The following is a 13407-nucleotide window of genomic DNA, read 5'->3' on the forward strand; positions in this document are numbered from 1 at the left end:
TATTCTAAATGCCAGGAACCTGCAGGAAAATTCGCCGTGGTCCTACATTGTACTTGACCAGTAGGGGGCGTGGGAAAACGTCCTTTCCCTTGACCTGTTTGTTTTTGTGCCCTGGTAACAATCTCTGTAGGACCAGTTCTCCTCGCACAGTGTTTCCCAACAAGACTACAACTCCCAGCATGCTCGGACACCCTTTAGCTGCCCGGGCGGTACTTGGATATGTAGTTTTGCAATAACTAGAGCAGGAAACACTGGTATAGCAGACGACGACTCCCACTCCCTCGCCCCCCGCAGGTGTTGTACCCGGTCTGCACACGTCATCAGCGGGCCGCATTCCACAGCTCCTGAAGGGGCGGGGCGTGGGAGACGCTCGTACGTCAGTAGGGGGTGACGTCACGCATGCGGAAGCAGGGCAGAGGCCGGAAGCTTGGCACGGAGAGAGAGAGCCGGCCGCTGACATCTGCTAGTCTGGGCATAGCCAACCTGAGGCTGCCCGGGGTCCGTCATCTACATTGCCGGCATGTCTCTCCTTCAGTCCGCTCTGGATTTCTTGGCCGGGCCTGGCTCCATGGGGGCCGCCGGCAGAGACCAACATGACTTCGTGGGGCAGACTGTGGAGCTGGGGGAGATGAAGCTGCGGGTGAAGCGGGTGATCGCTGAGGGTGAGTATGTGTGGCGTGATGTCATTGATGCGGATGGGGTATCCAATGTTCTGGTGCACCTGCTGGGCCCTCCAGCTCCTCCCCCTCCTGTACTGCGGGTGGGGGATGGCAGGTGTCACTGCAGGATCACGATCAGTGTGCGGCTTTCCTGTACTGTAACTCAATGGGACCCTCACTCCCTTCTTATTTTGGAGGTGGGAACAGGAGATGTGCATGCTAAGACCAAAGAGTGCCTACAAAATGATGGGAAATGTAGGTAGGCTATTACTCCCTGTTGTCAGCCTTTCCAGATGGGGTCACAGCTGTCAGACCAGAATGGATGAGATGGGCAACTAATTTGAGTGTGTGGTGGACTGAAAATCTTCTCAAAGAGTAAGGGGGAGATTGATCAAAACCTGTCCAGAGGAAGAGTTCTTTATAGCAGCCAATCAGATCGCTTCTTTCATATTTGAAAAGGCCTCTGAAAAATGAAAGAAGCGATCTGATTGGTTGCTATGGGCAACTCAGCATCTTTTCCTCCTGGACAGGTTTTGATAAATCTCCCCCTATGTGTTTTGGAGAGATTCTAGTGTAGTGGTCTCCAACCTGCGGACCTCCAGATGTTGCAAAACTACAACTCCCAGCATGCCCGGACAGCCGTTGGCTGTCCGGGCATGCTGGGAGTTGTAGTTTTGCAACATCTGGAGGTCCGCAGGTTGGAGACCGCTGTTCTAGTGTATGTTCAGTTCAGAGAACCAGCCACTAATATCAATGTAATGGTCAGGTTTTATGGGTAGTGATACGGTCATATGCCCTGGCACTATAATATATTGTCATGTAGCTTGGGATTAAGATTTCCATGACTCTACTTGTATTATTTTCCATAACCTCGCAGGCTCATAACTGACTTGATCTTTGCTCACAGTGGAGTAACCATTCCATCACTTCCATCTATGTAGTAATAACTTACTGTATTTACATTACAATAGCACACACTAGTTATTTAAAGGAGAACTCCAGAGTATAAAAATTGTCCCCCATAGTGCCAGTAGTAAAAAAAAAAAAAAAAAGATGTACATACCTTCCTCCGGTCTCCGCCGCGATCCACTTCCTGGTTGCCGGTGGTCGGATGAATCGGCCAATCACAAGCCACAGCGCAGTCCGACTCGGCCGGCGATAGGCTGAGCTGCAGTGTGACGTTTTCGGCCCTGGCCGCAGGTGCCGGTGTAGTGAAGAATTTTGTGTCCTGAAGCGGTTTCACACTGCCGCTCAGCCTATCGCCTGCCGAGTCGGACTGCGCTGCGGCTGGTGATTGGCTGATTCATCCGACATCCGGCAACCAGGAAGTGGATTGCGGCGGAGACCGGAGGCTGTTACCGGAGGTCCCGGGGGAGCGGAGGAAGGTATGTACATCTTTATTTTTTTACTGCCGGCAGTATGGGGGACAATTTTTACATTCCGGAGTTCTCCTTTAAGAGGAGTGAGGACCTTCTCATAGGAGCTTACAGTTTGTGATGGGATTGAGACAAAATGCAGAAAGTGTTTTGATAGTGGTGCAGCCATGTTTTAGAAGTAGGGAAGGTTACATAAAAGGGGGTGAACCAGTCTCAAAAGTGCAGAGAGCATAGTGGGGCACTGCTGAATGATGGTAAGTGGGCGTATTGATAATAGGGGAGAACAATTAGGGAATATTATCCACCTGCCTGAAAAGATGTTTAGGACATGTTAAGGGGTAGATGTTTGGGGTATTACATTTCATAGAAATGGTGCCGCATGAGTAAAGTCTTGGAGCCACGAGTGAAAGGTTGGTGTCATGGATGTTAGTTTTTAGATCATAAGCGGAGAGGAGAACACGTGTGGGATGGTAGACGGGGATGAGGGAGGAGATGTAGTGAGGTGCAGCACTGTGGAGAGCTTTGTGGGCTAATGTGATTGATACAGGGGAAGGCATCGTGTAATGGCTACAGATGAAGAGGAGTCTGGCCTCTGCATTTAGGATGGACTGGAGAAGGGAAGACCTTTTAGTCAAGACAAGAGTGACTATAAAAGTTAAATGGGCACTGTCAGATACAAAAACTTTTTATGTTGTACATAAAACATTAACCCTTCTAATATACTTCATAAGAAAATGTTATTTCCTTTTTATAGAAATCATGGCTTATAAAATCATGGCTTTGTCCAAGATGAAGCACAGGTATGGACAAAGTCCAGTAAGTGATGGTGGGCTAGCACTCCTCTGTGCTCTCTCCTGTCTGATAGCACTCCTCTGTGCTCTCTCCTGTCTGATGGCACTCCTCTGTGCTCTCTCCTGTCTGATGGCACTCCTCTGTGCTCTCTCCTGTCTGATGGCACTCCTCTGTGCTCTCTCCTGTCTGATGGCACTCCTCTGTGCTCTCTCCTGTCTGATGGCACTCCTCTGTGCTCTCTCCTGTCTGATGGCACTCCTCTGTGCTCTCTCCTGTCTGATGGCACTCCTCTGTGCTCTCTCCTGTCTGATGGCACTCCTCTGTGCTCTCTCCTGTCTGATGGCACTCCTCTGTGATCTCTCCTGTCTGATGGCACTCCTCTGTGCTCTCTCCTGTCTGATGGCACTCCTCTGTGCTCTCTCCTGTCTGATAGCAAAGAGGAGAGAGCACAGAGGAGTGCTAGCCCACCCTCACTTACTGGACTTTGTCCATACCTGTGCTTCAGCTTGGACAAAGTCATGATTTTATAAGCCATTATTTCTATAAAAATGAAATAAACATTTTCTCATGAAGTATATTAGAAAGGTTAATGTTTTGCCAAGATGTACAACATAGAAAGTTAATGAATCTGAAAGTGCCCATTTAAAGGAAAACGGTCACTAAACTGTCACTGAACAGAGCTCCATCGGCCATCTGTAGGGACAACTTTGGTAAAATACCGGATCCCCGATGGACCTTATTCTGTATCTGTTCAGTGCAAAAACGGACCCACAACCGGATGGAGCATAATGAAAGTGTAAACTTGGGCATACTGTATAACGCAGCTGTAAAAAAGCATGTTTTTTAGTGTGCTAGAGTTGCTGCAGTCGGCACCAAGGGAGTTTGGATTTGAGTAAAAATGAGCAAACAAGTCTTAAGGTCCCTCAAGAGGAAAATGAGACTGGGGCTAATGGAGGGATATCTGGTTGTATGGGAAAAGTGAAAACCACTGTAAGATAGCAGCAAGGGAAGAATTGTCAAATGGTTTAGCCATGTTTCTGTGTGAGACAGCAGGTTGAAAAAGATTTGTAATGAACAGGTTATGAATCTAGGTGAGTTTGTTACATAAAGACCAAGGGGGAGATTTATCAAAACCTGTCCAGAAGAAAAGTTACTGAGTTGCCCATAGCAACCAATCAGATCGCTGCTTTTATTTTTGAAAAGGCCTCTGAAAAATGATGATTGGTTGCTATGGACAACTCAGTAACTTTTCCTCTGGACAGGTTTTGATAAGTCCCCCCACAGTTCCGGGCGGCGGGCAGGTGAATTTTTCATACATTTAGCCCTGCTTCGGGCAAGCAGGGCAGGACCGACTTTCCCCTTTCATTTTATTACGTTGGCGCTCAGTGTATGGAGGGGTATCTTGACTCGAGCCCGCTCCATACCTGGCGGACCCCAGCTGATTTCAGTAGCTGGGAGCTGCCGCTAATAGCCGGAATGTGGTGATCGCCGCGGACAGATATTAACTCTTTAGATCGCTGCTGTCAAAGTTGACAGCAGCGTCTAAAGGGACCTTTTTAATGATCCCCCCCCCCCCCCCCCCTGCAGTGCAGTCGTGGATGGGAGGGGGTGAGCCAGAGGATTACTTGATTGAGCCTGGCATAGTATTGACCACTGTATGCAATCAAAGGATTGCATGTAATAGTCCCCAATGGGAACTAAAAAAAAGGTGTAAAAAGAAAAAGCTAATAAATATGAGTAAGGTGTCATTTTTACAGAAAAATGCACTGCGTAGAAACAGAAGCCGCTAAAAATTACAAAATGGCGGGGTTTTTTTTCAATTTTTTCCCCACAAATAATTTTTTGGTTTTGCCGTAGATTTTTTGGTGAAATGACTGTTGTCATATAGGTTTGTAGGTGGAAAACTGAAAGCGTTATGATTTTTAGAAGGTGAGGAAGAAATAACTAAAGTGGGAAAATACCGTGAAAATAGTTCACATCACCCCCCTTTTCCTATTGTCCATATAAAAAATATGTAAACATAATAAAAATAAAAGTATTTGGTATTGACGTGTGCATAATTGTCCGACTATTAAAATATAACATTATATATCCGGTCAATAGCCTTATCATAAAAAAAATACTAAACCACAGAATTGAGTTTTTTACGTTTATCATCATATCCCAGAAAAGATTAAAGGGGTATTCCAGGAAAAAAAACTTTTTATTTTCTTATATCAACTGGCTCCAGAAAGTTAAACAGATTTGTAAATTACTTCTATTAAAAAAAAATTCTTAATCCTTTCAATAATTATCAGCTGCTGAAGTTGAGTTGTTGTTTTCTGTCTGGCAACAGTGCTCTCTGCTGACATCTCGCTTGTCTCGGGAACTGCACAGAGTAGAAGAGGTTTGCTATGGGGATTTGCTTCTAAACTGGGCGGTTCCCGAGACACGTGTCATCAGAGGGCACTTAGACAGAAAAGAACAACTCAACTTCAGCATCTCATAAGTACTGAAAGGATTAAGATTTTTTAATAGAAGTAATTTACAAATCTGTTTAACTTTCTGGAGCCAGTTGATATATAAAAAAAAGTTTTTTCCTGGATAACCCCTTTAAGTAAAAGCGTTCAAAAAGTCAATCAATACCGAAATGGTACAGATTATGGTGCAAAAATTGAGCCCTCATACAGCCCCGTATACGGAAAACTAAAAATGTTATAGTGGTCAGAATTTTTTTAATTTTAAAAGTAGCAAAACATGAAGTAAACTAAACAAATTTGGTATTGCTGTCTGTTATCAGGCCAACCTAAAATAAAATGTAAGTTTGACCAGAAGGTGAATGGCATAAAAAAGAAAACCCACAAATTAGCAAATTTTTTTTTTCCAATTTCTCCTCACACAATTTTATTTATATATATATATATTTTTTTTTTTTGTGTGTCTGCGCATTATACAAAATGAAAGGTGTCATTACAAAGTACAATTGGTCCCGCAAACACAATCACTCTGGGGTCTGTAATTGGGGGGGGGGGGGGGGGGGGGAATAAGGCTAAATAAAACTAAATAAATGAATAAAGACTTTATTTACGTACTATTTTGGTTGAAATAATTTTGTGTACCAGGATAAGTGTTTTGGACCAACTCTTGGTTTTGGCTGACAAATGCTGATGCTAAATACTGAGCCAAATACTGCTGCCATGTGAAACTAGCCTAAGGGTACGTTCACACGATCAGATCCATATTACGTTGCGGATCCGGCACTGAAGGACCTCTGTATGCTGCCTTTACATTTGCCTGCTCGGAGCGGCAATACTGAAGCGATGTGCGAGTCGCTGTGCATGCGTGGTGTACTCTCACACATCACGGCCGCTCCCCCTGCTAGGCCTAGAGCTGCCGCGATGTGAGAGTATACTGCGCATGCGCATGGCATCTCACACATCGCAGTGTGTCTGCTCGTAGCGGCGGATTGCCGCTCCAAGTAGGCACCTGTAAAGGCAGCATACAGCGGTCCTTCAGCGGCGGATCCACAGCCTAATATGCGCTGGGGATCCGCTCGTGTGAACACACCCTGAAACAGAATCTCACTGATTCCAGAGCATGCTATGTAATATGTAAGCCATGCTAACACCGGTTTACCTAGTGCCCCAGCAGTTTAAGTCCTGTGGTTGACTGTTCTTCAGGAGGCTTGTTTTCTAAGTCTGGATGGGTTCACTCTTTGTGGTAAAATCTAGTCATAACTGCAAGTTGATATAACCTAAGTAAAAAAAATATTTATATATAACCGTGACTAAGGGTACGTCAATGAGAAAACCTGCAGCATATATAGTCATGGCGGTAATTGTTGGCACCCCTGAAATTTTTCAAGAAAATGAAGTATTTCTCTAGAGATGAGCGAACTTACAGTAAATTCGATTCGTCACGAACTGCTCGGCAGTTGATGACTTTTCCTGCATAAATTAGTTCAGCTTTCCGGTGCTCTGGTGGGCTGGAAAAGGTGGATACAGTCCTAGGAGACTCTTTCCTAGGAATGTATCCACCTTTTCCAGCCCACCGGAGCACCTGAAGGCTGAACTAATTTACGCAGAAAAAGTCAACTGCCGAGCCGAGAAGTTCGTGACAAATCGAATTTACTGTAAGTTCGCTCATCTCTATATTTCTCACAGAAAAGGATTGCAGTAACACATGTTTTGCTATACACATGTTTATTCCCTTTTGTGTGTGTTGGAACTAAACCAAAAAAGGGAGGGGAAAAAAGCAAATTGGACATAATGTCACACCAAACTCCAAAATGAGCTGTACAAAATTATTGGCACCCTTTCAAAAATGTGGATAAATAAGATTGTTTCAAGCATGTAATGCTCCTTTAAACTCACCTGGGGCAAGTAACAGGTGTGGGCAATATAAAAATTACACCTGAAAGCAGATAAAAAGGAGAGAAGTTCACTTAGTCTTTGCATTGTGTGTCTGTGTGCCAAACTAAGAATGGACAACAGAGAGAGGAGAAGAGAACTGTCTGAGGACTTGAGATCCAAAATTGTGGAAAAATATCAATAATCTCAAGGTTACAAGTACATCTCCAGAGATCTAGATTTGCCTTTATCCACAGTGCTCAACATTATCAAGAAGTCTGCAGCCCATGGCACTGTAGATAATCTCCCTGGGTGTGGACAGAAGAGAAAAATTGATTAAAGGTGTAAATGCAAGATAGTACGGATGGCAGATAAGCAGCCCCAAACAAGTTCCAAAGATATTCAAGCTGTCCTGCAGGCTCGGAGCCTCAGTGTCAGCATGAACTATCCGTCGACATTTAAATGAAATGAAACACTATAGCAGGAGACCCAGGAGGACCCCACTGCTGACACAGAGACATAAAAAAGCAAGACTACATTTTGCCAAAATGAACTTGAGTAAGCCAAAATCCATCTGGGAAAATGTCTTGTGGACAGATGAGACCAAGATAGAGCTTTTTGGTAAAGCACATCATTCTACTGTTTACAGAAAACGGAATGAAGCCTACAAAGAAAAGAACACAGAACCTACAGTGAAATATGGTGGAGGTTCAATGGTGTTTTGGGGGTCGTCTTGCTGCCTCTGGCACTGGGTGCCTTGAATGTGTGCAAGGTATCATCAAATCTGAGGATTACCAATGGATTTTTGGGTCACACTGTACAGCTCTGTGTCAGAAAGCTGAGTTTGTGTCAGAAATCTTGGGTCTTTCAGCAGGACAATGACCCCAAACATACGTCAAAAAGCACCCAGAAATGGATGGCAACAAAGCGCTGGAGAGTTCTGAAGTGACCAGCAATGAGTCCAGATCTAAATCCCATTGAACACCTGTGGAGAGATCTTACAATTGCTGTTGGGAAAAGGCGCCCTTCCAATAAGAGAGAATTGGAGCAGTTTGTAAAGGAAGAGTGGTCCAACATTCCGGCTGAGAGGTGTAAGAAGCTTATTGATGGTTATAGGAAGCGACTGATTTCAGTTATTTTTTCCAAAGGGTTGCAACCAAATATTAAATTAAGGGTGCCAATAATTTTGTCCAGCCCATTTTTGGAGTTTGGTGTTACATTATGTCCAATTTGCTTTTTTTCCTCCCTTTTTTTGTTTAGTTCCAATACACACAAAGGGAATAAACATGTGTATAGCAAAACATGTGTTACTGCAATCCTTTTCTATGAGAAATACTTCATTTTCTTGAAAAATGTCAGGGGTGCCAACATTTACGGCCATGACTGTATAGTAAATGTTATTATACCCTTAGACACAAAAGTGAGTCTTTAAAGTGTCACTGTAATTTGAATAAACATCACAATGTCTAAAGGTTTTGAGAGGCATCGGCATGATCGCTGATGGTCTGCCATTATCTGTGAGGTCCCAGCTGCAGATAGGAGCCAGGACCTGCTGTCTATGAATGAGCGCATCTCCAGCCCTCGCTTTATGGAGCACATGCTGTAGTGCATAAATGTACTCTTTGGTGCACTAAGTAATAGGTGGCCAGGGTATACAGTTATGCCCTGTGTCTTCAAGGGGTAAAAAATGTTTGTTTGTTTTTTGCTTTCTAAAACAAAACAGAACTTACTACTTCTGCAATGTAAATATTGTAACTGCATTAAGGACTATATGGCACCCCTCTTCTGCCACACTCTTTGCCATGTATAGGGCCCCTATACACTTCACAGCAAGAAGGTGTCACATACTATCATTGAACATTGAGTGGGAAGGGGGCCATGTATGGAGCAGAGTGCCACTAGTGTTACATGCAGCAGGTTTTAGGTAAGTGGACACTGTACATACAGTCATGGCTGTAAATGTTGGCACCCTGAAATTTTTCAAGAAAAATAAGTATTTCTCACAGAAAAGGATTGCAGTAACACATGTTTTGTTATACACATGTTTATTCCCTTTGTGTGTATTGGAACTAAACCAAAAAGGAGGGGAAAAAAGCAAATTGGACATAATGTCACACCAAACTCCAAAAATGGGCTGGACAAAATTATTGGCACCCATAACTTAATATTTGGTTTCACACCCTTTGGAAAAGATAACTGAAATCAGTCGCTTCCTATAACCATCAATAAGATTCTTACACCTCTCAGCCGGAATGTTGGACCACTCTTCCTTTGCAAACTGCTCCAGGTCTCTCTTATTAGAAGGCGCCTTTTCCCAAGAGAAAATTTAAGATCTCTCCACAGGTGATCAATGGGATTTAGATCTGGACTCATTGCTGCCACTTCAGAACTCTCCACCGCTTGTTGCCATCCATTTCGGGGTGCTTTTTGACATATGTTTGGGGTCATTGTCCTGCTGGAAAACCCGAGTTTGTGACATTATGTCCAATTTGCTTTTTTTTCCTCCCTTTTTTGGTTTAGTTCCAATACACACAAAGGGAATAAACATGTGTATAGCAAAACATGTGTTACTGCAATCCTTTTCTGTGAGAAACACTTCATTTTCTTGAAAAATTGCAGGGGTGCCAACATTTACGGCCATGACTGTAGGAGGGAGATTTTCCTAAAAGACATGTAATTGGTACATTTACATCATTCATGTGACGCTGCAGCAAAACAATGTACATGACCTCCGATCTGCACTTCATGTGGGGAACACCTCAGTAGCAGAGGCAAAAGTTGTTGTTTTTTAACTCGTTTTATTGAAGTTTGAAAAAAGGCATATACAACAGCTCCACAGAGTGGATATTCGTACGACAAAATAACATGGTAGAAAACACAATTATACAGGATCAGAAGGTCACACAGTTCCACTTACGCGGAGCAATTCAATCAGAGAACAACCTAACCGTATAACTCTTAACCAAACGTGAAGCACCGCCTCATGTTATAGCAAGACACAATCCGGGACTAGTATCAAAGATCAGCTGCAGTGGGAACATGAAGAGTAGGGGAGAATTGGAAGGCTAGCAGAAACCCCACAGAAATAGAGGAATGAAAGGAAATAAGGGAGAGAAGTACAACCACAGAGGGGAGAGAAAGATGGGAACAAAAAGGAAAGAATAGAGAAGAGAAAGAGGGGAGCTAAAAGGGAGAGCTGAAAGCACCTGAGGACATTAAGGAAGTAAATCTCCTCCACTGTGAGGCTGCATTCACTCCTCGTTTTTTACATACGGGTGCTGGATCCGGCTGGGGGAGGGGAAAACCGGGCGGTCCCGTACCCCAGCTGGATCAGCCTGTGACTCCATTTACTTGAATGAGCCGATCGGAGTCAAACGGAGACTACGGTCGGCTCCGTTTTTTGACCCGTATCCGGTTTTGGACCGGACCTTAAACCGTAGTATACTACGGTTTTAGGTCCGTTCAGGAAACCGCATACGGGTCAAAACTGAGCCGACCGGAGTCACCATTTGACTCCGGTCGGCTCATTAAAGTAAATGGAGTCACAGTCTGATCCGGCTGGGGTAAGGGAGGACCTGGTTTTCCCCTCCCCCAGCCGGATCCGGCACCTGTCAAAAAAGCACTGGAGGTGAGCCCTAAGGATGCAAGGTGAAGCTCCGCGCTCGGCTGGGAATCAGGAGATACCCAATGCCAGAGGTAGCGCAGCTGGCCGCTAAATAATACACTTTAAAATTGGGGAGAGCAGATCCCCCCCCCCCCCTCAAGGTCCTTAGGATGTTGCAGGGTAGAGAGTTTAAGTTTAGACCTACCAGACCCCCAAATGAAAGGCGGAAGGAGAGAATCTGGATTTAAAAAAGGACATGGGGACAGGATTGGATGAGTGTTCAAGGATATAAAGTAGCTTGGGAAGTACAATCATTTTTACGAAGTTTATTTTACCAGGGACTGCTAAAGGAAGGGCTCCCCATACACAAAATTTCGTTTTGATATAGGTCAAAAAAAGGTAGGACATTAGCTTGGAGATCTAGGAGAGGGTCCCTATTCATAAAAATGCCCAAGTACTTAAACTGGGGGACTACGGTAAGACCACAGAGAGTGGAGGTACCAGGTCGCTGCTGGAGAGGCATGTAAACGGATTTTGGCCAATTAATACAGAGGCCATAAAAATCCCCAAACCGGTCAATCACAGAAATAGCAAAAGGGAGAGTTTCACTAGTTCGGGACATGAATAAAATCATATCGTCTACATACAGACCGAGGTGATCCTCCCTCTCATTTATAGTGATTCCAAAATACAACAGGTCCTGGCAAAGGAGAAGGGCCAAGGGCTCCACCACCACCGCAAAAACGAGCGGCGACAGGGGACACCACTGACTAATTCCCCTACCCAGAGCAAACTGTTCCGATAAGAGGCTATTGACATGCACCCGGGCCTGAGGAGAGGAGTATAAGATAGATACCCACTTGATGAAACGGGGGGCCAAAACAAGCAAGGACCTCTGCAAGGTAGACCCATTCTACAGAATCGAATGCCTTGGCCACTTCAAGAGATGCCAAGGCCCAGTCCTCATCCAGCGCTCCCCCAATTTGGATTGCGACCTGAACCCTCCGAATATTCTCGGAGGTAGACTTACCAGGCATAAAGCCAGTTTGATCTCCATGTATGATAGAAAGTATAACCTTATTAAGTCGGTTGGAAAGTATTTCCGTAAGAATTTTATAATCTACATTGACTAATGAAATGGGTCTATAAGACCCACACTCAAGGGGGTCCTTTTCCGGCTTGAGGAGAACCACCACATTAGCATCATATAGGGTAGGTGGAAGGATGGCCGCCCACAAACGCACCATTATACATATGATCCACTGGTAGGCCGTCAGGGCACCTTACCACTCTGCATATCACCAATAGCATCAGATATCTCTTCTTACATGACAGTGGGCTCAGCCTATCATCGGCCGAGGCGGGGCATCACTGCGGCCGGTGATAGGCTGAAGGCTCTGAGACGTCCCAACACCAGAAAGCAGCAAGAACAGTGGAGGACAGTGAGGCCGGTTCCTTAGCAACGGGGGAACGGAGGACGAAGGAGAGTTAAAGTTTGTTTTTTAATATTTGCAGCCCGGGCACAGGAATACAAAGTACAGCGCAGCGGGTGACATACGATTAGTCCCCCGATGTGGGGTGCAGCGCTGGGCTGATAAAGTGGCAGGGGGGGGGGACGTTGGGGGGCACGGCTGCGCCAATTACATGATGATGATGGGGGGGTTAAATACCGGGGAACCGCCATAATGTACAAAAATACTGCGATACACATTTTTGGTCATACCGCCCAGCCCTATAGGTGCGGACCAACTGTCTACCTAACAGCAGTCTCCCTCTTAATATACAAAATAGTGGATTTCAGGCAACCATGGAGATAAGGTTTGAGTTTTTCCCACAAGAGGTCAGCAGCCCACGAGGGCTGATTAAGCGCAAGGAATGTTTGGAGCTGGTCAGGTATCCTATTATGTGGGCCAATCAACTGTAACCAAAAGGGATGTACTTTCCACCTCCGGACATAGGCCTCTTGGGACAGCGATATCTCCACCAATAGAGGGGAATGGTCAGAGAGAGCGCGGGCCTCAAGAGATACATGTGTTACCAAGGCATAAAAGGAAGGATAACAACATGCTAAATCAATACGTGAAAGGGAGCTGCTCCCAAGAGAAAAACACGAATATTGTAGAAGGCGAGGGAATCTACACCTGAAGATATCTAACCAGCCTACCTCAGACAGAAGGGAGGCCAGAGGAGTAGGAGCAGGCAACGGAGACAGTGGCGGTGTCACATGAAGGTGATCTATCGCAGGGTCAGGGGTTAAATTATAGTCGCCCAAGCAAAGCACCCGGGCATGAGGAAAACCTGCAGCAAAGGTGACCGCCTGATGTAGCACCTCCAATGTGGCCGGAGGGGGATTATAAATACCTAGCAAAACAAAAGGAGTGTTATTAATAAAGGCATGCACAAATACATAGCTGTCGGGAGAATCCACTCGCGTTTGATCCACCTCCCACCGTAATGACCTATGAATTAACAGAGAGACTCCCCGCGAATAAGTGGAGTGACACGAGTGCCCCGCCCAGTGTATCCACGGTTTCCTGAACACCCGCAAAATACTGGAACATAAAACCAAACGGAAACACACATGTCCATGTGAACAGTCACATCGGGAATCAAGTACCTTCACGGCTCTAGACATTACGGGGGAGCCC

At 45.1% G+C, this 13407-nt stretch overlaps 1 protein-coding gene across 3 annotated transcripts in view; it reads left to right on the forward strand.

Annotated features, from left to right (window-relative positions):
• The first annotated feature begins 344 nt into the window (after positions 1 to 344).
• Positions 345 to 13407, forward strand: part of GAK (cyclin G associated kinase) — a 102354-nt gene continuing 89291 nt past the window's right edge. For 2 of the 3 annotated variants that reach the window (XM_056574973.1, XM_056574981.1), the window contains exon 1: positions 345 to 662. In XM_056574973.1, coding sequence (XP_056430948.1) covers positions 521 to 662 — 142 coding nt within the window. In that variant the 5' untranslated portion in view covers positions 345 to 520. The remainder of the gene's footprint in view (positions 663 to 13407) is intronic. The other variant, XM_056574965.1, reaches the window with a different exon arrangement.

The sequence above is a fragment of the Hyla sarda genome, chromosome 1, assembly GCF_029499605.1.
Source record: "Hyla sarda isolate aHylSar1 chromosome 1, aHylSar1.hap1, whole genome shotgun sequence".
Taxonomy (NCBI): Eukaryota; Metazoa; Chordata; class Amphibia; order Anura; family Hylidae; genus Hyla; species Hyla sarda.